General features: G+C 48.2%; 1 protein-coding gene across 7 annotated transcripts in view; it reads left to right on the top strand.

Annotated features, from left to right (window-relative positions):
* The first annotated feature begins 479 nt into the window (after positions 1-479).
* The window catches only part of BRD3 (bromodomain containing 3), a 31,058-nt gene continuing 3,785 nt past the window's right edge, over positions 480-27,752 (top strand). The window contains exons 1-12 of one of the 7 annotated variants that reach the window (XM_061604320.1): positions 678-767; positions 5,107-5,437; positions 6,663-6,800; positions 8,302-8,449; positions 9,753-9,982; positions 10,821-11,192; positions 12,865-12,993; positions 15,711-15,902; positions 17,100-17,165; positions 22,528-22,757; positions 24,562-24,854; positions 26,173-26,301. In XM_061604320.1, the coding sequence (XP_061460304.1) occupies positions 5,237-5,437; positions 6,663-6,800; positions 8,302-8,449; positions 9,753-9,982; positions 10,821-11,192; positions 12,865-12,993; positions 15,711-15,902; positions 17,100-17,165; positions 22,528-22,757; positions 24,562-24,854; positions 26,173-26,301 (2,128 nt within the window). In that variant the 5' untranslated portion in view covers positions 678-767; positions 5,107-5,236. Of the gene's footprint in view, positions 768-843; positions 1,443-5,106; positions 5,438-6,662; positions 6,801-8,301; positions 8,450-9,752; positions 9,983-10,820; positions 11,193-12,864; positions 12,994-15,710; positions 15,903-17,099; positions 17,166-22,527; positions 22,758-24,561; positions 24,855-26,172; positions 26,302-27,752 lie in introns of those variants that run through there. The other 6 variants (XM_061604321.1, XM_061604322.1, XM_061604319.1 and 3 more) reach the window with 6 other exon arrangements.

Below are 27,752 nucleotides of genomic sequence, written 5' to 3'. Positions count from 1 at the left end.
TCAATCATCACCAATGCGGCGTCCGACGTTTACATGACTTCCGGCGAGTCAACATGCAATTCAACGGCGAGGATAACACAGTAATAATTTCCAGCAGCTCGTAAGTCTTCGGGAGGAAGGAGAGGCTCTGCAGGAGAAGAGTGGCACCATGCCCCCTCCCCCCCCCGCCTCGCACCGCACAAAAAAGCCAAATGAGGCGGGCGAGGCGTTTTGCAAATGTCTGCCCTTCTGGAACACGCCCCCCCCAAAACAGGGGGGGAAGCGCTTTCGCTGAGCCCAACTCCCTCCTCTGTTCCTACTGTATCCATAAGGGTGGGGGGCTCTGTGCGTGTGCGCGCGCTTTGCAGGGTTGACCCTCCTCCTGGTCCAAACCTGGGGGGGGGGGGATGAGAGCCGGAGGAGGAGGCGAAAGAGAGAAAGAAAGAAAGAGCCTGCGCTCGAGGCTGGGATTTGTAGTCTTGGCCGGGTCGGAGCTCCTTTTCCGGGCCGGGTCTGCAAACTACCATTCCCGGCGGGCCGCGCGGCCGGGCGCATGGGCAGTGCGCTTCTTGCTCTCTGTCTCTGCCCCCCCATTTCTCTCTCCAGCTCGCAGCGCATCAATTCTTACTTGCTTTGGCGAGGATTAAAAAAAAAATCGAGAGAAAGGGAGGAAAGGGGGCGAAGCGCCGGCGTCGGGAGGGGGGGACGGCTTCCCTCCCTCGGCACAGCCGAGCACCCCCGGCAGCCAGAGGAAGAGCAGGCGAGCAGGATCAGCCCGGCCGGCCCGAGTAAGCGAGCGATCCGAGCGAGCGGGCGCGCTTAGGGGGTGCCCCCGGCTGGGGGGCGAGGCGGGGCCGGGGGCCAGAGGAGAGCGGGCCGCGGCGGGGAGAGGCGCAGCAAGACACCCCCACCGCCCCCTCCTCGCCGCTCGCTCCCCTCTCCCAGCCCGGCGCTCTGCGGGAAGCGGCGCGCTTCCTCTTGGGCTTCCTCGGCTTGCAACAGTGTAACAAAAGGCAGAGTCGCGGAGGGCGACCGCCTGCTAGTGGCGGCGGCGGCAGCTCTGCTCTGCCTCCTGGCTCTGACCCGCGCTGGCCTGGGCGCCTGTCTCCCTCTGCCGCCGCCTTCATTTTGCGCTGCCCTCCGCGGTCTCTTTCTCTCGCCCGCCCCGTCTGCGTCAGCGCCGGGGAAGGCTCGGGCTTGCTCGCTCCCTTCCTGCCCGCCATCTTTTGAAGGGGGGGGAAAGGCCGAGGGGAAAGGAGGGCTCGCTCGCTCTCCCGCCACGCTCGCACAAAGGGGAAAGGGGCCCCGGGCGGGCGGCCCTCGCCGTCCAGGCCCTGCGCCGCGGTGGCGGCCGCCGCTTTTGGGCTCCTGGCTCGCCCCGGGGGCGACTCCTTGGTCGGTTGGACGTGTGGAGGCGCCGGCGGCGTTTCCTCCGGCGGAGGGCAGCGGCGGCTCGGCGGCCCGTCAGTTTCGGCCCCGCGTCCTTTTCGTTTTCCTCTCTGTTTTCGCCTTCCTGACTTTCGCTTTTCTTTCGCTCTCGAGTGTGTGTTTTCTTTCTTTCTTTCTGACCCCCTGAAAGTTGGGCGGCTCTCATCACCCTGCTGCTCGGCCCCCCTCTCTCTGTCTCCTTCGCTTCTTCTAAGGAATCGGAGGAAGAGCCAGCGCGGTGTAGTGGTTAGAGTGACGGACTAGGACCTTGGGAGACCTGGGTTCGAATGTGCAATCAGCCCCAAAGCTCACTGGGTGGCCTTGGGCCAGCCACTGTCTCTCAGCCTAACCTGCCTCACAGGGTTGTTGTGAGGACAAAACGTGGATGGGGAAGAACCATGTTTGTATGTCTCCTTGAGCTCTGCAGAGGAAAGGCGGGGTAGAAATGTATTCAATAAAAAAGCCCTGAGGTGTTGGCTGGGTGCATTGATGGACTGGAAGTGCGCTAATAAGTTTGAGGCTCAATTCAGAGATGATAGAAGTTCTGCTGATCAAAGTCAAGGATTTGGGGTACAGGAAGAGGCTGTTGCAGCTGTATCCTGCTTGCAGGGTTCCCACAGGCATCTGGTTGACCACTGTGAAGCTAATGCTGAAGTTGATGTGGAGGCAAACTTCTGCCAGCATAGACTATCATGTTTGTAGGATTTGCACCGATTGCCAATCTGCTACCAGGCCAAGTTCAATGTTTTGGTTCTAACATATAAGGTCCTGTAAGCCTCAGGGCCGGGTTGTTTGAGAGACCATCTTGCCCCTTGCATGCCCAATAAGGTCACCGCGTTCTGCAGGAGAATGTCCCCTTGAAATCCCTAGTCAGAAACTTGCTCTGCAGTTAATTCAGAGCAGGGCTCTCAGTGTGACTCCCCCTGTTCAGTGAAACAGAATTCCAACTGGGATATGACAGGCCCCTATTATACTCTCTGGAGACTATTGAAGACATTTTTGTTTCAACAAGTTTACTACAGTGGGATGAAAAGGTTTCTGCCGTAGATTGTTCAGCCTGAATTGTCTTTAAACCAAACTTTAGCTGGGGACTTTTGCTATAGTTTTTTAAAAAAATATTGCAGCAGCTTTTATGGTGTGTTTGTAAATCGCTTTGAGATGCATGTAAAAAAGTGATGGATAAATACAGTCATCATCCTTTGGTCTGATCCATTCATTCATTAAATGTATATTACATTTATATCCCACTCTTCCTCCCAAAGGGAGCTCAGGGTGGCAAACAAATGACAGAACACTAAAAACATCTTAATTTTTTTGTTAAAAAATCCAGCACAGATACAGACTGGGATAAGGTCTCTACTTAAAAGGCTTGTTGAAAGAGGAAGGTCTTCAGTAGGCACTGAAAAGACAACAGAGATGGTGCCTATCTAATATTTAAAGCTCCTGCTGGGAGGAAGGGTGGGATATAAATAAATAAATAAGGGGAGGGAATTCCAAAGATTAGGTGCCGCCACACTAAAGGTCCACTTCCTATGTTGTACAGAATGGACCTCCTGGTAAGATGGTATCTGCAGGAGGCCCTCACCTGAAGAGCACAGTGATCAACTGGGTATATAAGGGGTGATATTATCTTTCAGTAAAGCTATTAAAGTTTTACTCAGAGTAGTCCCATTGAAACTAGCGGGCCTAAGTTGATTCAGTCCATTACTTCCAGTGGGTCTGCTCTGAGCATGACTCATGTTGGATGCATCCCTGTGCTGCTCCTAAGGTTTCTACTGAAGCCAAGGACAACTGTGCCGGCGTGGGACATTGCTGGCAAGTTCCTCTCTTTAACTTGCTGAACAGTTCTGACATACCCCATGTTAATGAATTGAATTGGATTTGAACATAATAGGCCAATTATTTCTGGAAACGCTTTCCAAACAGAAAAATGTTTGAAGTGTACCTGTAGATTGGTCCACTCTAGCCTGTCGTGGGCATTTTCTGCACGCTAAAAGATGTCCGCTGCAGGTGTTTGCTTTCCTTTTTATAAATTCAATGATGTCCGTAGTTTTTCAGATGCTTGTTGGAAGATGAATGGGTTATATTTGCTGTTTGCCCAGGCACTAATCAAATGTGGTATCTTTGTTTGCCCTGGCATAATCATTGAAATTGATGACCCTCAGTGGTCATGCCTATTAACTCCAGTGGGTCTACTCTGAGTAGGGCCATCATTGGCTGCCACCCATAGTGCAGGTGGTGTCTATGATGGGGTTGTAAGAAAAACAATATGTTGCCTCCCTCCTCTAGACTGGGCGGCAACCATATTTAAAATGCCAGTGTGGTATAGTAAATATGGAAGGTTCATGTTGGATTGTGCAAGGGCCACAGGGAAGCTCATGTTCCCACCAAAATGGAAATGGACTGCCTTCAAGTCGATCCCAACTTATGGTGACCCTATGAATAGGGATTTCATGGTGAGCGGTATTCAGAGGGGGGTTGCCATTGCCTCCCTCTGAGGCGAGTCCTCCCCAGCTGGCTACGGCCTGCTCAGCTTGCCACAGCTGCACAAGCCAGCCCCTTCCCTGTCCGCAACGGCCAGCTGGGGGGCAACTGGGCTCCTTGGGACTATGCAGCTTGCCCACAGCTGCACAGGTGGCAGGGCACGTAACCCCTGAGTCACTCCCTGTGGGGTGATCTTTAGCTAGCCCTTGACACCCAGGAGGCATGAGTGGGGATTTGAACTCACAGACTCTGGACTCCCAGCCAGGCTCTCCTCCCCAATGTGCTATACCAGCTGTGTTCCCACCAAAGCATCATAAATTATAAGGTGTCTTGTGTTCCTGTCTCTGAGCAAAGCAATCTTTCACTGTTAGATTTCCTGCCCTCTCTTGAAATACACACCTGTGCTCTTAACTGCTATCAGCAACTCTGGCCCTACCATGAGACAGGTTGAGGCAGATACTAAGGGCATGGCAAGTTGACAGATCTGTGGGTGTGTTCTTGCAGCCTGTCCTGCGCCCCCTAAATAAGTCTTGGGTGCAGGGGAGGATACAGAAGTAAGATTCAGCTGCTAGCGTGGTCAGCTTTTGGACATTGAGGGGCCATTATGTCCTGTGTCTCGGAGAGCAAAATGTTGTAGGCTGGCCCTGGCTGTGCAGGCTCAGTAGCCAACCGCTAGCTGTGATCACCCAGCAGACGTGATTGACCCTCAAAGTGCTCTTACATGCACGAAGGGCTCAGACTGGGATACAGTCAGTAGTGGCCACCAACCTGGATGGGGATTAGACAGTTTTATGGAGGATAAGGCTACTGAACCTGACAACCGGGCTCCTGCTGGGAGGAAGGGTGGGATATAAATCAAATAATAATAATAATAAAATAATAATAATAGCTATATTCTATCTCCACTGTCAAAGGCAGTATGTCTCTTAGTTCCTGTTGTTGGAAATTGCAGGAGAGGAGAGTTTCTGTTGCGCTCAGGTCCTGCTTGTGGGCTTCCCGTTGGGGCATCTGCTTGGCCACTGTGAGAACAGGAGGCTGGCCTACATGGGCCCCCCTTGGCCTGATCCGGCAAGGGTGTTCACTCTTCCTCCTCTCTGCCTCTGTGTCGTAAAACTGGGTCGCCTAACAAGATTTGGCTCTTTGTGATGAAAAGGCGGCCGTCTTTCCCCACCCACATTCCAGAAACGAACTTAACGTTTTGCTCTTCTGCTCCAGGCTGCATGGCTGGTCCCTGGCAATGGGATGCCCTGCCCCCTCAGGGGTCATAAAAAGGTGACGGTCGCTTTCCAAGCACCTCCTGCTGCTGCCTTGAACGCGCGTGAGACGTTGAGGTGGCTGGAGCAAGATGTCCGCCGTCCCCTCGGCCATCCAGGCTCCCCAGGGCCCCGTCAACCCCCCTCCCCCGGAGGTCACCAACCCCACCAAACCTGGGCGGAAGACCAACCAGCTCCAGTACATGCAGAATGTTGTGGTGAAGACTCTGTGGAAGCACCAATTCGCTTGGCCCTTCTACCAGCCAGTCGATGCCATTAAACTGAATTTACCCGTGAGTAATGTAGGGTTCTCCCTCTCTTTTTTAAAAATTCCTCATTCCTTATTCAAAGGTCCTGTTGAGGCATTACGCCAGGTGTGAGATACCTGTGACCTGTTGCTCAACTACATTCCCCATCACCCTCTGGGCCATTGATCATACTTGCCAGGGCTGATGGGAGTTGGGGACAGATAACATTTGGAGAGCCATGGGTTCCCCACCTCTGCGTTATGCTGAACCATGGTTTGTTTTTCCTAACTGGAGCCAAAGGCTGCATCTGAATACCTAAACTGGGTTGTGGGGAACATTTTTTACTTTGAAGTCCGCATTCCCATGTGAGCAACCTTCTGGGGGCCCCTTGCCTGTGGCCAACTGGCAAGGTTTTTTCTGGATTCAGAGGCAATAAACATGCAAGCAGGTGGAAGTCAAAGATTTTATTCCGTAGCAGGCAAAACGATACAGACAGGAAAATCTACTGAGCTTACTTTCTCCATTCAGTTGTTGGGAACTCCAAATGACCAGCAATGGAGAGAGTCCAGCTGATGGTCGGTACACAGCACCTCACCGGCCCAGGTCTGCGTCGAAGATCTTGGGGACTTACATAATTAAAAGCCGCAAAGGCTGCATTCTAATTCTCATCAACAGCTTCATCAATCCCATCTGTTGTGATGATCAAGTTCTTGGTCTTACTGTTTGTTAAGCATCCTTTCTGAAGTGTATACCAGCTTAATTGGTTGCACATAGTTTGAACCAACTTAATTAGTTGCACCTGGCTTGAAGATCATGTTCCCAACCCTTATCAGTGTTTATGAATATTTTTGCCGATGAGCCAAGAGCATCAGCTATCCACCCTATAACAGATAAGGACTTCTCCCAAACGTCAGGGATGTTGTCCTGAACAGGTGGCTACTTTTAAGAAAACAGCTAATTAAGCTAACAAGCTTCCAGTCTCCTTGAGAAAATAGCCCATTAAACCTCAAAAGCTTCTAAAGGGCGTGGCTGCTAAATTCGCAGAGTCAAAAAGTCAGACGTGAAGGAACAATTTTCACAGGTCATTCTACCTCATCGCCAATCTTCCAGGTCAATTTCCCATACACTCTGCCTGCATTGTTGCCTCAGGCCATGCCTCCCTCTGACATGCGGCCCCCGAAAGGTTCCCCATGAGGCCCTTGGGCTGAAGAGTTCCTTGCCTCATATAAAGAATAAGCTGGTGCATACCTTTTCTTCCCCTCCCCAACAGGATTATCACAAAATAATTAAAAACCCGATGGACATGGGGACAATCAAGAAACGGCTGGAGCACAACTATTACTGGAGTGCCAGTGAATGTATGCAGGATTTCAACACCATGTTTACAAATTGCTACATTTACAATAAGGTAAAGGATCTGGACACGCAGATGAAATGCATGTTGCAACTTCTACAGGAAATCTTATGTGCAGAAGGGTTGCTTGCACATCTTGAACCCATGTGCCTGCAAGCAAGCATCTTTATTTATGGGGTGACTGAGGGGTGTTTGTGAGTCTCTTTTCTTTTATTCTACGAATAGTCTCATGAGCAGGCTGCATTTCCCAGCTTCCCGCACTTCACTTAAATCCCAAGGGGAAGTCATCAGGAGCTAACTCCTTAAATGGAGCTTTTTCAGATCAGGAAGTGTGGGCAGCTGGGGAGGCTGCGGAGTGCTGGAGCATCCTTTGGTTCATCTTATAAATAATCTTGCCAGTGATCTGCACTATGCAGCCTTCCCAGGTGCCTGTGCTTTAGTTAAATCCCCAGGAAGAATACGTCATAAGGTCTCCAAGGGGGCTATTCCCAGGTCAGGAAGTGCAGGCAGCCAGGGAGGCTGTGCGGCACTGGTGAAATGTTTACTAGAAAGAAAAAACAGAACCCTCTCAATGATAAAAGTAAGTTCAAAACCCCGGACCCATGAAGATTCTGAAGAAATACTCAAGTTCCCTTAGAACGGGGTGGAAAAACAGAAGCTTCTTCTTGCAGAGGAGGAAAGGACAGATTTCAGCACTAGGGTGGAATGAAGGGACGCTGTGGGGCAGAAACCTTATGCCAGTGGATCGCCAGTAGTTTATTAGCCTTGCAAAAAGGCCCGCAGAAGTGACTAGCTGATTTGCTCATATCTATCAGTGATACTCATTTATAGCTTATTAATATGGGTGTATGTGTATCCAATGCTGCTCCTACCTAGGCCTATTGATTTCAGTGGGTCTACTCTGAGTAGGGCTTAGTTAGATACATTCGAGAGACATTTACCACTTCTGGCAAATGGTCTTGGCTTTTACTTGCTGGTGTATGTTTTTGAAGTATGTGTGTATTTTAACATGCACACCATTTTAATGTTGCTAACTTGCCTCGTGCACCTGGTGCAGAAAGGCAGGATTTTTTTCCATTTTTTTTTTAAAAGTAGACTCCCTTCTCAGCTTGCTTTTGGACAGTTCTTAACAAACCTTGAGATTTTGCAAGGAGGCATTTGTGGGCTGCATTTTAACAGACTGGCTCAGGGCTGGATCAGGTTTGCTCCCCAGAAGACAGAGCATGAGCGGAGTGGAGGCCTCTTCAGGCAGCGGGGGACATTCTGAGCCCCCTTAAACGAGGGTCGGGATGGGAGATGGCTCTGGCCTGTGGTCCTTCGGAAAGCTCAGCAACCTGAGCCGCTTTGAAATCAGGGTCCTACGGTAATCAGTGCGCGTAGGCATGGGTTTCTTTTGAATTTCCTGTTTGAACAGAAAAATGTCTTGAGGGCAGAGGATCTCCCTGCCGACGAGTGTGCAAGGAGTGTGAAAATATGGGACGTTCCGGCCCCTTTGTGCGTGTGTGTCTCTCTTCCTTCCTTACTTCCCTGCCTTCTTCCACCACCCTGTTTCCAGCCCACTGATGACATCGTCCTCATGGCCCAAGCCTTGGAGAAGATTTTCCTTCAAAAAGTTGCTCAGATGCCCCAGGAAGAAGTTGAGCTGTTGCCTCCGGTCCCCAAAGGCAAAGCGCGGAAGACGGCTGCGAGCGGGCACAGCACAGGTCGGCGTGGAGTCTGTCAAAAGTGCAGTCTGGGAATGATGCAGATTTTTAAGGCGTTCCCCAAGTTAAGTCCGGGGACAGGGCCGTAGCTCTGTGGCAGAGCATCTGCTTGGCATGCAGAAGGTCCCCAGTTCAATCCCCTATGGCACCTCCAGTAGGTCTGGGAAAGTCCCCTGGAGAGCCGCTGCCAGTCAGTGCAGACAATCCTGAGCTAGATGGCCCAATACTCTGACATGGCATTAGGCAGCTTCCTTAAATCAACATTTAATTCAGAACCATGAGGACTGGGATCTTCATGTTTAAGAGGAAAGGCCATCGCTCAGTGCTGGGACACCTGCTTTGCATGTAGAAGGTCTCAGGGTCCATCCTCAGCATCTCCAGGTAGGGCTAGGAAGGTCTCCCAGTCCGAAACCCCGGAGAACTGCTGCTGGTCAGAGTGGACAGTACCGATCTAGTTGGACCAATGGTCTCAGTCAGTTGAAAGCAAATGTTTTTCGTTGATTTGCATGCTCAGTTCTGCTGTGGTTAACTAGTGGAGGGGAAGGAGATATCAGGGCGGCTGGTGGCTCTAATGTCAGTGGGGCCGTGGAATCCACTCTGGGTTTTAGGCCGAACTTTCAAGGGACTCTCCAAGGTGCTTCAGCCTGCTTGCAGGCTAGCAGTCTAAAAAAAACATGAGACGCTAGAGTAAAGGAACAGAAAGCAGTCTGATGCCAGCAGATGGCCAGATCTGTCACTGGCTGAAGGCCCCTGCTGTTGGGGTGGGGAGGGTGGCGTTCCCTGTCTGTGCTGCCCGCCAGCATTGGATAGAAGTGCAGATTGTGGAGCTGGAACTCCACTCTCCCACGCATCACCACCCCTGAACATGCAGCCAGTAGGCACTTAAATACGCCCAGGTGCGCCACCTCTTGCGTCGACATCACCCAAGGTGGCGACGAGAGTGTGTTGATGCCCCCGCCATCATCTTGGCTGATGGCAGGCATATGGTGCTGATATGCTGATGTGTGAGATGGCACGACCAGGTGTATTAAAGGGTGTGCATGGGGGAGGGAAGTGGGGCCCCGCAGCAGCCTGGTGCCAGCCCTGACAGGGAGGGAACAACGAAAACCAAACTCTGGTGCAAGTGTTTAAATTGTTGTCCTTGCAATGATCAGCTGGCATAGAATCAGTTCAGGGGTAGGAGGTGTCTGGTGGAGTGAGTCCTGATTGCCTCCAAGTGTGCGTGTGTGTGGGGTGGCTGCTATGTGGGTCTTTTTGAAGCTAACCCTTTCCCCCCTCCTCTCTCTTTCCTTTTTTTTAAAAGCAGGGGCCCAGCACCCACCAGCCTTATCGTCTGTGTCTCCCCCCACCCCCTTCCAGAATGCCCCTTCCTCCGTATCGCAGACGCCAGTCATCGCTGCCACGCCCGTGCCAACCATTACCGCAAACATCGCCCCCATCGCCGCACCCCCTGCCACGGCGCCCTTGCCTCCTCCCCCTCCTCCTGCCACCCCCATCATGCCTGTGGTACCCCCTATGCCACCGATTGTCAAGGTAAGCGAGGAACAGGTACGATTTGTTTATGTATCAAATTCATACCCCACCCTTCTTCCCAGAAGGAGCCCAGGGGGGCAAACAAAAACACTAAAAGCACATCTTAAAAACAAAAGACTTGAAAACAGATCAAAACGAAATGTCAAGGAATGTGGAGGTGTTAATACTTTGCATCTCTGGACCTTCTGAAGTCTTGGGATCCGACATGTTATTCATATTTAATTAATGAACGGTGCTGAGCTCAATGGGCCAAGGGTCTGATTTCGGTAGAAAGCAGCTTTCTGCACTCCTGTTTAATTCAGCCCTTTATTCAGAACAGAGTAGTCCAATAATATACCATAATGGTAAAGCCAACAGGAGAGCCAGTGTGGCCTAGTGGTTAGAGTGTTGGACTACGAGCTGGGAGACCAGGGTTCAAATCCCCACACAGCCATGAAGCTCCCTGGGTGACCTTGGGCCAGTCACTGGCTCTCAATGGCAATGGTAAACCGCCACTGAATACCGCTTACCATGAAAACCCTAATCGTAGGGTCGCCATGAGTCGGAATCGACTTGAAGGCAGTCCATTTCCATTTTTGAAAGCCAACAGATTCAGGCTAAATTCAGGGGAAGGGTCCGTTTAGGGCTTTAAAGATCAAAACCAGCACTTTAAATTGGGCTGAAAACAAATTGGGAGCCAGTGGAGTCAATAAAGCACCGACGCCGCAATCCAGATAACATTCTGGCTACTGCCGTCATAATTCTGTGGATTGTTGTTTATGATTTGTAGCCTTGTCTTTTACAAAATGAGCAATTTTTTTTTGCAAAAAGAATTACTGTTTTCTTTTAAAAATTTTAGAAAAAGGGGGTGAAGCGGAAAGCAGACACAACCACCCCGACCACGTCGGCCATCACCGCCAGCCGGAGCGAGTCGCCCACCCCGCTGTTGGACTCGAAACAGGCCAAAGTAGTGGCCCGCCGGGAGAGTGGGGGCCGACCCATCAAGCCGCCAAAGAAGGACCTGGAGGATGGGGAGGTCCCTCAGCACGCAGGGAAGAAAGGCAAGCTCTCGGAACACCTCAAGTACTGCGACAGCATCCTCAAGGAGATGCTGTCGAAGAAGCACGCAGCCTACGCCTGGCCATTCTACAAGCCGGTGGATGCCGAGGCCCTGGAACTGCACGACTATCATGACATCATCAAGCACCCGATGGACCTCAGTACTGTGAAAGTACGTCTTTTGTTTTATTTAGCAGAGTCTAATATGCCCCTTGATTGTAACAAAAACTGTGAAGGGGTTTGCAGGAAAGGTTAAAATTATCAGTAGGAAACAAGGTTCGAAAGAGAATTAAAAGCAACAGTAAGCTAAGAAGATATTAAAACACGTCAACATTGGCGTTGCCTGAACAAAAATGTTTTCAGCAGGCGCCGAAAAGAGTACAGCGAAGGCGCCTGCCTGATGTCAAGAGGCAGGGAGTTCCAAAGTTGCAGGCGCTGCCATGGGAAAAAATTGATTTCTTATACATGTGGAATGAGTATTATGCTGCATCTGTAATAGGGCCAGTTCGCAGATCGAAGCGGTTGAGTGGGCACATATGGGCACAGCAGTCCTGCAGGTAAACTGGTCTCAAGCTGTTAAGGGCTTTATATACCAATAGTAACACCTTGAAGTTGGCCCCTTCTTATTCCTCAAGCCACTTTTCTCATTTCTCTTTTTTCCTTTAACGTACTGTGGCCTCGACTTGCTGGCTCAGTGTGCCCAGTTTCTAGCTGGGCCTGATGGGACTTAAGAGTCCAAAGCATCTGGAAAGTACCAGGTTGGCAAAGCCTGGCCTAAACCATAGTGCAGGTCCCACTGTTGAATTTGGCGGGAATCTGAGCCTTTTGCAGCCATGAGGGCTAGGAACTTTTGTTTCAAATGGAGGCTGGGATTCTTCACTGGATTCTATGGCTGCTCTGTGCTTCTGCAGAACTGTAGTTTGGCCGCACACCAGCACAGTCCTGGCTGTGGCCTTTACTTCATTGTTTACGGTCAATGACCAGTCATACAAATACAAGTATTTAAATGCAAAAAGGCAGAAAAATTACATATAATTGTAAGGAGAGAGAGGGTCCTCGGTGTGTGATGACAGCCCCGCTCCCTCTTCCCAAACTCCTGGCTCCCAGCTCTGATTTTTTGAAAACAGGAGGTGGTTTTTTGAAAACAGCAACAACAACAAATGCTCAAAATTCTACAGACAGTAGAATTCCTTTTTCAGCCAGCTCATCCTTAACTGGCAGAATCCCTCAAGTTGTGATGACTTGCAAAGGGACGGCCGCGCAGGCAGAGAGGCCTGCCAACCGTTCTTGGTGATACGGCTAAAAGGAAGCCTTTATCCAGTCAAGCAGTCTTATCTCAGATTATTGGATACGCTGGAGGCTGGAGCAAATTGAGGAGGGGAGTTCTCTTTGCTTGTGAGCTTCCGGAGATGCCTGCTGGGCTGATGCTGGCAGCTTTGGCCTGTCCCAGCAAAAAGGGGACTTAGTTTTCATACAACAGTGGCTTGCCCGAGGCTGGCCGGTGGTTTTCCAAGCTGCACGGCCCCAAACCTCAAACCCCCACATCACTCTGTTTTATAATGTTTATTCCTCTAGCGTTTTGTAAATGTCAAAAGTGCTTGGAGTAATGATCCCATTTGTTGCAGCAACCACAATGGTCCACCCGTGATCTTGATTTTGTTCCAAGCTGGATTAAACTCTTGTTTTGTTTTGTTTTCAAAAAAGCTTCCTTGCATCTCCCGTTTCATCTATGAATGCATGCTGCTTATGGCGTTTTCCTACCCCCCTTCCCTACTTCGATCCAACCCTGTGCACCCCTCTGCCCCTTCCCCCCCTCCTCCTCTTTCGGCTTCCTGTGTTTGCAGAAAAAAATGGACAGTCGGGAATATCAAGACGCCCAGAGCTTTGCGGCGGACATTCGGTTAATGTTCTCTAATTGTTATAAGTACAACCCTCCGGACCATGAAGTTGTGGCTATGGCTAGAAAGCTTCAGGTAAAGTGTAGTTCCTAGCAAAATGCAACCTCAACAACCCAAACCTTCATGAGAATTAAATTAATTCTGTAATTTAAGCCTCCTCTCCCCTTCCTCTGAAGGCTGTGTTTCTCTCCCTGATTGGACGGAGGCAACCCCAGAGGAGTGACTTGGGCAGAGATGCAACAGGCAGCCTCCTCTGAGGGTGGGGTCATTTCGGCATGTCTGTATCTGGGGTGCTTTAGATCAGAGTTTGGGAACTATATGTGGTTGGCAGACTCAGTCTTTATGTCCCCCACTCCCAGCGGGCCAAATTATGCTTGGTCAGTGGAGACGCCCACCTGTCAATCACTTGTCATCGCAGTGATGTCAGATGAGCCTTTTTTGCCCACGCAGTTTGCAAGCGCTGGCAATCAACTGATCGGTGGTGCTTGCAAAGTACTGTGTATGGGCTTAAGAAGTGCTTCCGGTCAGCTGATGGGCCCTGTTGCAAATCCCCTTTTGGCTCATCAACATCTTGATCTGCAGGTGGGTGCGACCTGTCCAAAACAGCCTTGCAGGCCAAAAGTGGAGGCCTGGTAGGTCTCCTAAGAGCCATGGACTGCAGAGTTCCCACAGCTGTTTCAGAGCCTTTCAGTCTCATCAGAATAGTAACCTGCTGGGTCTCTGCAAGAGTCTCTGCTCAGAACCAGTTTAATAGGTACATGCTTTAAATGATGAAAACATTTTATTTTCACCTTAATTAAATACACACTGGGGTTTCTGATTGCTGAGGATATCATTTCCTCCCACCAAATGAAAATTTCAAGCTGTGCCTTGCCCTTGAGCGCAGAAAGACTTTAACTTAGGCCAGGGGTTTCCCAAACTATAGTCCATGGACCACCAGTGGTCCGCGGCATGTTGTTGAAAACGGGAGACAGCACATCTTCCACATTAAATGCTCTAATTGATTTTTAATTGTATCTTTGTTGCTTTTTTTGTAGCTTAGAATTCCATAGAATTCAAATTGTCATAAATTACAGTATACCAGAAATAAAAGAAACAGAATATGATTAAAATTGTACAGAATCTAGCACAACACATTGGAGTTTCTACAACAGACGGAGAACTCGTTAAGTGACCCATTTAGGGCATAACTGAAGTTTGCTGCCAATTCAAATGGGCATTTGTATTTTTATTGGCCTGGTGCATTAAACTCTGTTCTGATTGGAAAGATGTCATGGCCAGAGCAGGGCTCACAAAGAGGTGTGGCAGGCCACTTCCTCTGAGGGCTGATGTGTCTCTGGATCAGGACTATTCAAAGATGCAGGAGAAATAACAGCCGTAGAAGGAAAATGCTCACAGGAGCCTTTAAGTATGTATTTAGTTTATTAGGTTGTGTGGATGGATCTGGAAGCCTTTGGCGCTTTCAAGACAAGATTTGAGACAGTCTGAAGAACTGCATGCTTGGCTTTAAGTTCACTTATACACAGAGCTGTGTGGATCCTACTTTTTTTTTAAGAAAAACAACTTAAAATTCTGCACACAGGCTGTCTAAATTCTGCAGCAAGAAAAAAAGAATAAATTATGGAAAATGAGCATATTTGCATAATTTGAATTAATGTTTTGCATAATTTATTTTGCCATATTGAGGGGTCAGGAGCTATACAGGAAGTGAAAACCCCACCGTGGTGTTTGGAAATCTTCAATCATCCCTCGGATGTCACTGCAGCCCAAATATTTGCAAGCCTTAAAAAAACCATAAGGGCCAGAAACTTGCTGGCTGTTTTTTACTATGAAATGACAGCTGAGATCCTCCAGGAAGCTGAATTCAAAGCTTTAACGACCACCTGCTACCCTTTTTCTGCACTCCTGCACAGTTGCAATGAAATCGCTGTCCTGATGATACTCTCCCCCCCTCCATGAGAGATGGCGGGGGTCCCACATCGACTGTGCTCCAACGGTTCAAGAACAGGAGCAACGGATGTCCTTGGGCCTTTCTCTCTCTGGCTGTGTTGCACAAAGTTCCTTGGTTCCTCTGATATTTCTGGAAGCAACATTTTTTTTCTGGAGGCTGGCTTTGCGAGACCCTTTTCAGACTGAGGGCCGCATTACCACCTGGGCAGCTTTCTGGGGCCACGTACCTGTGGTCGGGGGTGGGGTGGAGCAAAGGCAAAAATGGGCCGGGCAAGGAATGCAAACGTTGTCTTCCTCACACACCCCTCTCTGTCCTCCATTCAGGCAAGCAACGGGCATAATTCAAGGGCGTATTTCAGCCAGGCAAAAGCACTTAAGGAAAGTGCCAAGCAGGGTGGGCCTGGGGTTGGCTGGGGAGGGCAGAGTTCCGAGGGCCAGACAGAGATGCCGAGAGGGCCACATTTGTCCCTGGCCCTCAGGTGACCTATCCCTGGTCTAGTAGCGTGTGCCTGAAGTTCTGTGATTAAGGAATGTTCCCCTTCCCCTCCCACCCTTTCCAAGGTAAATCTGCCAGGATAATGCAACTGGAGCACATCATACAGTTATGCTCTATCTGCAGCCAGCGCCCTTGCACTGTTTTAGAAACGACCTATGTAATTCTGTTTTATTTTTAGTGCCTGGGCAATGGGTGTCTCATAGTTTTATATCCGTGCTGTGTCTCCCAAAAAGTTTTGTTTTTTGGGGGTGGGGGTGAGGGCGCCGTTTCAGAGGAGGCTCGCGGCCTCTCGGTTCCAAGGGGGTGCCTCCCACTGCCCCCTCCCAACCGTGCTCTCTCCCCGCAGGACGTCTTTGAGATGAGGTTTGCCAAGATGCCGGATGAGCCGGCGGAGCCTCCCGCCCAGCCTCCTCCGGCGGCGCCAGTTGTGAGCAAAAGCACCGAGAGCAGCCACAGCAGCGAGGAGAGTTCGTCGGATTCCGACAGTTCAGACTCTGAGGAGGAACGCGCCACACGGCTGGCTGAGCTACAGGAGCAGGTGAGAGCCCGAGATTTCGCTCCCCAGCTGGGCTCCAGTATAAGCAGCCGTGGGAATGACCCCGCTCAACATTTTGCCACCGGTGAAATAGTCTGCGTGAGAATCCGGTCTGTCGACAGCCTGGGTGCCTTTGGCACTGTGAGGCTTCAGTCTGAGGGCCGTCTCCGCAAGGGGCTCGTTCTAGAGTTCCAAGCACAAGCAAGACTCTTAATCCCAGTTGGCCTTCTGTCAAACAGGAGCTAGAGGATTTCCTTTTTTAAAAAACATCATTTATTTGTTTGAAACTGCCCCATCTGCACTATGCACTTAAAGCACAGTGATACCACTTTAAACAGTTATGGCTTCCCTACCCCCAAAGAATCCTGGGAACTGTAGTTTGGTTAAGAGTTGTTAGGAGACCCCCCATGTTTCCCTCTCGGTGCTACATTTCCCAGAGTGGTTTTAACAATCAATCCCTCTTTCCGGGGAACACTAGGAACGGGTGAGGGGAATGGGTTGCCTATCAACTCTCAGCACCCTGAACAAACTACAGTTTCCAGGATTCTTAGGGGGAAAGACACAATGGTTTAAAGCAGTAGAATACTTCTTTAAATGTATCATGCAGTTGGGGGCCAATTACCTGCTTTTTATCTTTATGAAATAAACTGGGCAAACTGGCTAATGTTCAGAGTTGTAAAAAAAAAAAGAAGAAGAGGAGGCATAAAACATATCTATTTTTTCAAAGTGAGTCCTAAAAGAAGGGGGGTGGGAAAGGAACAAGTCTACAAAGTGCAAAGAGTCAACTGCAAAACTGAAAATAATCTGAACAATTCTGGCTGACTCGTAAAGCTTCTGTACAGTGCTAGGATTTTTTTTTTAATCTGGTACTTGAAGGTATGCATTCTACTGTTCTTGCGAATGCAAAGTAATAATAATTAAAACAAAAGACAGAAGGGCATTGCAAATGGGACAGGCCATGGAGATGGCCAGTATTTTCATGTGCTTTTTATTCGCCATGAGGGCCAGAAACTTGGCTGGTTTTTGTTTTTGAGAGAGACACTAAAAGATTCTCAGGATTCCATGGGAGACCAGAGCGTGATTTTTGTGTGTGGCAAATGCAGATTACCGGATTCCCTGCCCCCTTCTCCCTCCCCCACCGACTGGATTCGCAGTGTGGACACACCATTTGCATCCTCGCATGTCTTCTTGTTCACACAGGACTGTTCCCGATCATTGAGGCAGTGCTACAAGGTCAATGACTCCCGAGACTGGAATGGATGGAATGTATTGTTTTATTTTTTGTGTTATTTTTTATTTTTCCGTTTGGGTTTCTTCTTGTTGTGCAGATATGTGAAGTCCGGTAGTATTAGTTTGGTTATCAAAAATCCTGCCTGCCTCTCCATATGCCGTGTTGCTGCATTGCATGTGAGAGGACTATTTCTGCTGGCCCAATAGAGCAGTGAACAGCTGGTAAGGCGTTTTAAAAATAAATTTTGTTTTGAAATAAATTTGGAACGAAGGGGGAAAGAGATAAGAGGGTGACTGAGGTCAAGAGGTCTGTTCCTTGTTAACAGTGGTGAAGGACAGGGAATTTTAGGATACCTGGCTTTCCTCTCTGTCTGATGAGTTGGCCTAACTCTTCAGGCTAGCTGTTAAGGAGCAGGGCATCTGTCATTCCCCCAACCCCAAAACTGGTCACCTTCACTCAGAAAACAAGGAGGGGGGGAGAATGAAAAATGGGAGGCCCTCATGGTGTGGGTTGACTTAAGGGTAGGGCCTGAAAGGGTTCCTGCAGGCAAGGAATTGGAAATCCAACAGGGGTGTTCTTTGGGGAGAGGGCTGGATGGTGGGGGTAGAGCTGCAATTCCCAGAATTCTCTGGGAAGAGGGGCTGACTGTTAAACCACGCTGGCCACTGGAGCTCGTGTCAGGGGAATAGGAGTCTCCCAATAACACTCAGCACCTTTCACAAACTGCACCTCCCAGGATTCCCTGGGGGAAGCCGTGACAGAAGTGGAAAGGATGTTGAGTGTGGATGTGGACGCCACGCCTATTCATGCAGCGCAGAGTTAAGCCATGGAATTTGCTCCCACAGGAGGCAGTGATGGCCACCAACTTGGATGGCTTTAAAAGAGGATTAGACAAAGGCTATCAATGGCTACAAGCTCTGCCTCCATGGTTGAAGGTATGTTTCTACATACCAGCTGCGGGAAGCTAGGAGGAGAGAGTGCTCTTGCACTCAGGTCTTGCTTGCAGGCTTCCCATTGGGGCATCTTTTTGGCCACTGAGAACAGCAGGCTGGACTAGATGGGCCCCTTTGGCCTGACCCAACAGGACTCTTCTTAGCCATGATAGCTAAAAATGAAACCTCCATGCCAAGAGGCAGTCTATCTCTGAATGCCAGTTGCAGAGAAACACAGTAGGGAGAGTTGCCGTTGCACTCAGGTCCTGCTTCTCATAATGGGCATCTGATTGGCCACTGTGAGGACAGGAGGCTGGACGAGATGGGCCACTAGCTTGACCCAATAGGGCCCTTTAACCATGATCTGATCATGTTTGCCCAAACAAAGTTTTTAGCAGGGATTAAAAACAGAACAGTGAAGATACCTGCCTAATATCAATGGGCAGGGACTTCCAAAGTATATGCCCTTGCCACACTGAAGGATCAATTCCTTGCAAGTGCAAAATGAAGAATACCTGGCACTTGTCAAAGTGCCCATTCCGCAGATAAAAGTGGATGTTTAAGGGGCAAGGTGATCCTTCAAGTAAACTCCCCTTAGAAATCAGGATGGTTCAGACTATTAGTTCTCTTTAAAACTTTTTTTTTAAATATTATTTTTCAGGGTAGCAGTTTGTTGGATGTTGTTCATGGTGGTTTTGCAGATGGATTTAATGTATTTAATTTTTATTTCTTGTACATACACTGCCACGATAATTTCGAATGGTGGGTGGCTTTATGCATTCTTTAAATAAATAGATGCCCAATCTTTGTATGCCGGGTTGCTAAAAAAGTGCAAGAGCCTCAGATTGGGGGGGGGGGGAAGAGTTGGTAACTCCGCTCATCCAAAAGTGATTCTCCTGTTTTTGTGGCAACGGGGCCAGCCGCTCGTCCAGGAGGGTCCCCGGGACCCTTGATGTGACCACATTGCTGCCAGCCATGCACTACCTTGATTTCTTGGGGACAGCAGCTTAAATGCCCAATAAAGGCTGGTTTTCCAGGGCGTGGCTTTCTCCTCAGGACTCTGCCAATTGGAGGGGACACTTCGCCACTTGGTTAACCAATGAGAACTGAGCAATCTGCTCTGGGTGGGCTTTTTAGGCCTGGTCTACACATGCTGTAGAGTGGATTTTTGCACAACTTCAGGCTGCAGGTTGTAGTGGTGGAGGGCACAGCATTTCTGTATGCTCTGTTTAAAGCAGGGCTTGGGGACCTGAGATCATGTAGATGTGGTTGGCCTCCCACTACCATCATCTCAGAGCGCTGCCTGGGGCTGATGAGATTGGAGTCCAGCAACATCTGGAAGGGCACAGATGCTCTCTGCCACTGATTTTTTTTTTTAAATGTACAATACAATAACGTTATCTTGTTTTAATATATTTTTATTTCATTTTTGACGTACAAGAATCAAGACAATATAAAACGTCCCATAATAAGTAACAAAACTAAGAGCATCAGACATGTCACATACTCACAGCGTATCACATTTTGTTTAATATTTATCTTCTGTTCTTTTTCAAATGTAGACTCGATATATGTAGGGTTACAATCGGTTGAAGCATCATGTGGTTGCACTTGATCCTGATATTTGGCATTCCAAAGCATTAGGAACATAGCCCATTTTCCCATGAATTTATGTGGCTGATGAACTTGGGTTCTCTTAAAATAAGTTAATTTAATCGTTGCCATAGAACTATATTTTCCCAATCCATTCATTACTCTTTCCCCAATTTTTAGCCACTGTTATTTTTGGCTGCTTTTAATAAATCAATTGCTACCTCCAAATTGCTTTCTGGGATTGTTATTGTTATTAAAATTTCTGTTCCACCTTTCCATCCAGAAGAATCCCAGGATGGCAAATATATGCTAAAAACATCTTAAAAACAAAACATAATTATGTTCCTTAAATATCAAAGAAGAACTATCTTAGGCTCCTGAGGTATATAATAGCTTAACATTTCTGCAATAGCATGCTCCATCCTTGATTTCACAGAACTCCTGCAAGTTGTAAGCTGTCCAAGCAGGGAGTAAGCCAAGCTAGAACCTGTGTTTTCTGCTTCTAGACAGATTTTTCTTTTGTTTGAGAAGAGCATTCAAAAAATGGTTCCCATTCCTCCCCCAAAATCTGGAGCCTGAAGTGGATCATGGTTATGCCTCCCCATGTGAATGTCTCGGTAATATGGGCTCTTACTGGGAGGAAGGGCGGGATATAACTCAAATAATAAATAAATAATATACCCACAAGGTATGATTGGGCTTACTGCTGCTCAGGCCCACTTGCATGCAGGTGCCATCCATGCCACCTCCATTGGTGTGTGTGTGTGAGAGAGAGGCATAAAACCATTGCAATGAATGCAGTACCAGTCCAGATCATGGCGGACATGTGCAGAGCCACCACAAGGGGGTGCTGGTTCTCACCTATGGCACTTCGTGGGAGAATTGTCTGGTGGTGGTCCGTGGAAGGCGCTGAAACTTGATATGGAGGGTTCATCAAATGGGACTGAGCCCAGGTGGATTTGGAATGAGCTGCCTATCAGGCTGACCTGGATACCAGTTGCTGGAGGTCACAAATGGGGAGAGTGCAACTGGTTGGCCGTTGCGAGGACAGGATGCAGGACTAGGAGGGCCTTTTGGTCTGATCCAGCAGCCAGGCTCTTTGTAGGTTCTTAGCTAGTCCGCACGTGTATGTTCTTCGCTGGGTGAGTGACAGCAGCAACAGAACAGTATGAATGGAGCCATCCCTAGTGAAACACCAGAGGCTGAACATTCAATTCCTCAACGATATATTTTTTCCCCAGTGATTTGTACCATTTGACAAGAGGATTTCATGGGAAGCTTCCATAACCCCCTCCACCCAATTCAAAGAGTGTGTGATGGGGGGGAGAGGTGGTTGCTCAGGCTAGACTCTCCATATGCCACATTCCCACTGATGTGCATCATGGCCACACACACACACATACACAGAAACAAACAAAATTTGTGTTCGACCGGGACACATAGGGCTCTGTATGTAGAGTTCCTTCACATAAGGCTGAGAAATGGTTTCTGATGTTGAGACATCGAGTGGTGAGAGACCAATGCATGGTGGACTAATGCTGTGCCAAAATTCATCCTCCCAAGCTCTCAACAGTTTTCATTTTATGCAAAAGAGTGTTCTATTTTATTGAATGAGAGGCTTTGAGCTTATTGGTGCGAGGTGGCTGAGGGTGCAGTTCCTGTGTCTGTGTTTTATTTTCTATAAATCATTTGTTCAACCTTTTGCAGCCTTCCAGGCTGCCTGAGCTTCCTGAATGGAAACAAGCCCCACTGGAAGAGACCTCATGAGGTCTTCCCCTGGGGCTTCAATTGAAGTACAGGCACCTAGGAAGGTTGCAGATTGCTGGTGAGATGATTTGTAGGACGAAAGAGAGGACATTCCAGCACTCTGCTGCCTCACCGGCTACCCACACTTCTTGATCTGAAAAAGCTCCATGGAAGGAGGGACCTCTTGATGCCTTCTCTTGAGGGTTTGATTTAAGTGCTGGAAGCTGGGGAGGCTGCAGAATGCAGACTGCTGGTGAGATGATTAATAGAATGAAAGAAAGGACACAATTCGTCCACCTTGAAAGGAAGGTAAGCGTAACAGACTGGATTTTTGCAATGCACTCTATGTGGGGCAGCCCTTGAACATGACTTGAAAACTTCAACTGGCCCAAAATGCAGCAGCCATATTACTGGTGGGGGTTCCCTTTAGAACTTGTATAACCCCTGTTTTAAAACAGCTGCATTGGTTGCCAGTTCGTTTCCGGGCCCAGTTTAAGGTGCTCGAGTTAGTGTTTAAAGCTCTAAACTTAGATCTCAAATATCTGAAATACGGCCTCCTTCTCTACAGACCCTCTCGGGTGTTGAGATCAGCAGAGGAGGCCCTTTTGGTAGTTCTGCCACCCTCGGAAGTTGGGGGGGTGGCCTGGGAGAGGGCCCCTAAGTTGCGGAGCTCCCTACCCACCAAGGCGCATCTGGCAACTTCACTGTCCAACTTTCAGTGAATGCTGAAAACACACCTCTTTACCCTGGCCATCAACATCTGAGATGTATATATTTTAGGGACCACCCTATTTTCCATGATGTTGTTTAGGTGGTTTTTAACTTTTTAATTATGTGCTTTAAAACTGTTGTAATCCGCCCTGGGATCTCTGGGTGAAGAGCAGGTAATGAATTCTAGTCATAACAAAAGGAAACAGAAAATAATCCTGCACCCCGCCCATGAGAACTTTGCCAAAATCCAATCATTTTTGAATGCCCTTTCTTGTTCATTGATGGAGAACAGTTGGGAGTGGGAGGGATTTTCGGCTCCGCGCTGGCGCGAATAGTTCCCTCCGAGGGGCATGCTCCAAAGCTTCCTTGGCTGCCGTAAGCTTTGACTCTCCCGTCTTCCCCCACCTCCCTCCAGCTAAAGGCCGTCCATGAGCAGCTGGCTGCTCTCTCGCAAGCCCCGGTGAACAAGCCGAAGAAGAAGAAGGAGAAGAAGGAAAGGGAGAAGAAGAAGAAAGAGAAGGAGAAGGAGAAGCAGAAAGCAAAAGCCGAGGAGGAGAAGAAAGCCAAGGTTGCCCAGCCGGCCAAGCAGGCCCAGCAGAAGAAGGCGCCGGCGAAGAAGGCCAACAGCACCACCACCGCAAACAGGTAACGGGCCAAGGACGGCTGCTGATCGGGCGTGTGCAGCAGCACCGTCGGGGCCACACTTGGATGCCAGGCCTGCTTGGCGCCCCTCCTTCCGTGGCTGTTGATTTTGATATTTCTACCCCGCCTTCCGGCCAAAAGGCCCTCAAGGCGGCTTACAAAAGAGCACCAATATAAAGATACATCAACAGAACATCAGTAATACGTCAATGAAAACAATACAATTTGCAAAAATTAAATAGCTAACCTTCATTAGATATTGATGGTGGAAATCATACAAATAGCACATGCCGGCCTTAAAAAAGCAGCCTTGCGAGCCTCTTTTTACAGTTTATGACTCAGCTAAACAGCAGGTCATCCTGACGTTTTCTGCCCATTGGGACTGGTAGGGCATGAGGCGGGAAGCCCAAATGGTAGGCGGAGCCAGAGCCGATGAGAGGCGGAGCCAACTCACTCTAGTTTTGCCCACATCCCTTTCCCTGTTGACTTCTACAAGGGCGGTGCTGAGGAGGAGGAAGATGGCAAGTCTGGTTAAGCCGCGGAAAGCTTTTCAGTCCAAGGGCCGTACCCCTTTGTGGACAGCCTTCTGGGGGCCTCCACTTGCTCCCTGTCCTCCGCAGCCCTCTGGTGCCAGTGCTGAAGTAAGATTCAACTGTGTGTCCAGTCAGATTCTGTGCATAGAATGGGGGTAGTGGAGGTGCCATTTTCTCCTTCACCGTGGCCAGTAGAATGTCTTTGGGTAAAATGGAGAGTAGTTGCAGGGCATCATGAGAGCCCGTTGCCTTCCCTTCCGCTCTGTGGACGACAGCCCAGGCGGGCAAGGGGGTTAGGATGCCAGCCCTTTGAGCTGCCCCTTGGAATCGATCACTGGACGGAATGAGACAAGCACCCGGCCTCACGGCATCTAGGTGGCTATCGAAGACATTATTGCTCCAGAAGGATTTCCCCGAAGTGTGACCCCACAGTGGGATATTCCTTACACATCTTGTAGAAATGTTTTTGGTGGGTTGTATCCCATGTGAGTCCTACTCAGAGTAGACCCATTGGAACTGATGGACATGACAGACTTGAGTACATTACCTTCGATGGGTCCTACCCTAAGTAGGACTTAGCGGGCGACAACCCGTTGTTTGCAGGAATGGTTTTACCGGGTTGCACCCCCCTAGGTTCTACATAGAGCGGATCCATTGAAATCAACCCATTTAAGTTCATCATGTCTAACTTTTATGCCTTCCAAGAAACCTTTTTAGCCGCTACTTTCATCCCAGTCTGTGCCTGCGTTGGAGCTGTTTATTTTTCCTAAAGAGATGCCTTCATTGTTTTATGGTTTGTAGCTTGTTGCCCTTGGCTCCTTTGGGAAGGATGGTGGAATATTAATTTAATAAATAGTAATAATAAATGCCCATTATTTTCAAGTCAGTTCAACTCTAAGTAGGACTAGCATTGGATGCAACATTCTTTTTAAGAGCTTGTGTATTTTATTTCATTTTTTTAAAATCTTGTATATTTTAACTGTTTTTTAAAATTATTTTATCTCATTTTTTAAAATTTTGCATATTTTAACTATTTTTAACATTATTTTATCTCATTTTTTAAAATTGCGTATATTTTAACTGTTTTTTAAAATTTTATCTCATTTTTTAAAATTGCGTATATTTTAACTGCTTTTTAAAATCTTATAGATTGCTTTGATGGCTTCGGACTGCAAAGTGTCTTATAAATGTCTAAAGTGGTGGTGGTGGTGGTGATGGTTATAAATATCTAAAATGAGAAAAAAAAACACATAACAAATCAGCCAACCTTGCAGGCAGCCGAAGAAAGGGGGAAAGCAAGTGTCCGCAGCCTACGATTCGGACGAGGAGGAAGAGGGCCTCCCCATGACCTATGACGAGAAGCGCCAGCTCAGTTTGGACATCAACCGCTTGCCTGGGGAGAAGCTAGGCCGGGTGGTGCATATCATCCAGTCGAGGGAGCCTTCGCTGCGAGACTCCAACCCCGACGAGATCGAAATAGATTTTGAAACCTTGAAGCCCACAACGCTACGGGAGCTGGAAAGATACGTCAAGTCCTGCTTGCAGAAGAAACAGCGGAAGCCGTTTTGTAAGTGAGAATGTCCTGAGATTTGGCCAAAAATGAATGAGCGGTTATATAGATATAGATATATTAACATTTGGTGAGTCTCGCTCTCCATCACCCCCCGTTAAGGTCATAAGGTTGTATTTAGGTTTTTACTTAGAGTAGACCCATTGAAATTAATACCCATGACTAACTTAGATCCATTATTTTCTGTGGGTCTACTATGAGTAAATGTTAGTTGAATAGGAACCTAGGAAGATGCCTTATGCTGAATTGGATCGTTGGTCCATCTGGCTCAGTATTGTTGACACTGACTGGCAGCAGCCCTCTTGGGTTTCAGACAGGGGGATTCTCCTAGCCCTACCTGGAGATGCCATTGGGGATCGAGTCTGGGACCTTCTGCATGCACATTTGGGAGCACATTTGCAGTTCAGTCGTTTATTTGGTCTGCAAACCATAAAACACCAGACACAGAAGAGATATTATCAAGGCAACCTCAGCAGAGAGACGGAGACAAACATCATAATTTGAAGCACGCTTAATTGTATCCAGTGCTTGTCGTGCTCAAACTTGACCCACTGAAATTGGTGAACGTGACTAATTTAGGCTCATTCATTTCAATAGGTTTACCCCTGAGTAGCATTTAGTTGGACAGAACCTTATTTATTTAAAGAAATTTATAAACAGCTCAGTGTTTTGAAAATATCTTAAGAAGCAATGTCAGTTAAACAAAAACTTAAAACCATTAAAGCAATAATATAAAAGCATATTAAAAGCAAATAAGAATTCAGGGAATCGAAATAAAATCAGACTCTGATCTTATAGGTCAAACTTAAAAAAAAAAAGACCACCATATTCTGGGGAAAAAACATTCCGAATTATTTGGGGGGGGGGGAAACAACCTTTTTCTTCCACTGGTTGGAAAAAAGGGTTGTATTTAGCTAAGTTTTACTCAGAGTAGACCCACTGAAATTAATGGACCTAAGTTAGGCTGCAATCCAGTATATGTCTACTCCATTGTGTTCAATGGGACTTACTCCCAGGTAAGTGTGTATTGGTTTGCAACCTTAGTGGGCCTACTCTTGAGCAGGACTAGCATTGCATACAGCCCAGATAAGCAAAAATATTTTTATTGGAAATATCGTCCTTGCCACAATATTTTTGGGGAGGGGGAGGATGGGAGGTGAACACGTGACCGTGAGAAGTCCCCTGGCTTGTCCGCCGACATCCCACCAGAGAGTCTTTGCAAGGGGCTGCTGTGTCCTCCCTGTGAAAAATGGTGATGCTGACTCTCCCTCCTGCCCCGCCCCTGCATCATCCTTTGTGCCTTCCTTCCCCACAGCTGCCAGTGGGAAGAAACAAGCAGCCAAGTCCAAGGAGGAGATCGCTCAGGAAAAGAAGAAGGAGCTCGAGAAGCGACTGCAGGACGTCAGCGGGCAGCTGAATAACAACAAGAAGCCTGCGAAGAAAGGTGACGAACACCTTAGCCACAGTCGGGGGGGGGGGCGTTTCCTTTTTCCATCTGGAGCCTGATGAATTAAACTTCCCTCCCTTGTCCCACAGCAACTCCTCCTCCTCCATTATTATCATCATCATCATCATCATCATTATTATTGACTTGTTAGTTGCTTGTCACCCAAAGGTCTCCAAGCGGCTTACAACACATTTAAAAACACAAATATAAATACAGTAATACCTCAGTTAATGAATCCTCCAGGAGGAAAGCTTTTAAGAAAGGCTTTTTAAAAAGTGAAACTGACTAGCTTTGCTATCAATAAACTGACAGGCCTGTGCCTTTGCTTTCAGGTGAAACTGGCCAGCCTGTGTCTTTGCTTTGCTATGGATAAAGCCCATAGCTTTGCTTTCAGGTGAAACTGATGAGACTGTGTCTTTGCTTTGCTATGGATAAACTGACAAGCTCATAGCTTTGGTTTCAGGTGAAACTGACTAGCCTGTGTCTTTGCTTTATTTGCTTTGCTATGGATAAACATTCAAGGCTATGCCTTTGCTTTAAGGTGAAACTGACTAGTCTATGTCTTTGCTATCAAACTGATAAGCCTTTGCCTCTGCTTTGCTAGGGTGAAACTGACTAGGCTGTGAGTTTGCTTTGCTTCCAGAGGAGGGGAAGGAAGGGGGAGTGGGTGGGTGCCGGGTAGGCACCCTTTAAAGGTCCTGTTGAAGCCACTCCCACCAACTATGAGAAGGTGTAGGAACTTTTCCCAATTCTTTCCATGTTATTCCTACCTCTGGTACCAAAATTTCTGTTAAAGAAGTAATGTCCAGGAATGCATCTAATTTATTAACTGAGGTATTACTGTGCATTATACCATTAAAAATCCAGAACAAGACAAAACACCCCATTTGTTGCATGGACATCCCAGCTTTCCTCCAAGGAGTTCAAGGTGGTGTGGCAGTTCTCTCCCCATCCCCATTTTATTCTCACAACAACCCTGTGAGGCAGATTAGGGAGAGAGAGACTAGGTCACCCAGTGAGCTTCATGTGGCTGGGTGGGGATTTGAGCCCAGGTCTCCCAGGGAAGGATCCTATATTTGAAAGGTACCTGGGGGGGGTGTCATCTAGTTCATTATAGGATCTGGGGGATGCCTGTAGCTGAGTGGTACAGCCCCTGCCTTGCATGCTAAAGGTCCCAGGTGTACTACCCAACAGCATCTCCAGGTAGGGCTGGGAATATCTCCTGCCTTTAGCCTTGTGGTGTGTGTGCTGCCACCAGCATTGACAGTGCTGAGCTAGACCTATGCAGTGGCCTGATTCGGTACAAGGCATCTTCCTGTGTTCCTACACAATGCAAGATGCATCGCTGACAGATGCCCATCTAGCTTCTGAATCCCACAAACTGGGCTCCATGTGGAGAAGGTGTTTACCTTTCTGCCAGAGGATGATTTTGTCCCTTCATTGTGCGG

The sequence above is a fragment of the Rhineura floridana genome, chromosome 20, assembly GCF_030035675.1.
Source record: "Rhineura floridana isolate rRhiFlo1 chromosome 20, rRhiFlo1.hap2, whole genome shotgun sequence".
In the NCBI taxonomy this organism is placed as follows: Eukaryota; Metazoa; Chordata; class Lepidosauria; order Squamata; family Rhineuridae; genus Rhineura; species Rhineura floridana.
This window is presented reverse-complemented; position numbering and strand designations above follow the sequence as displayed.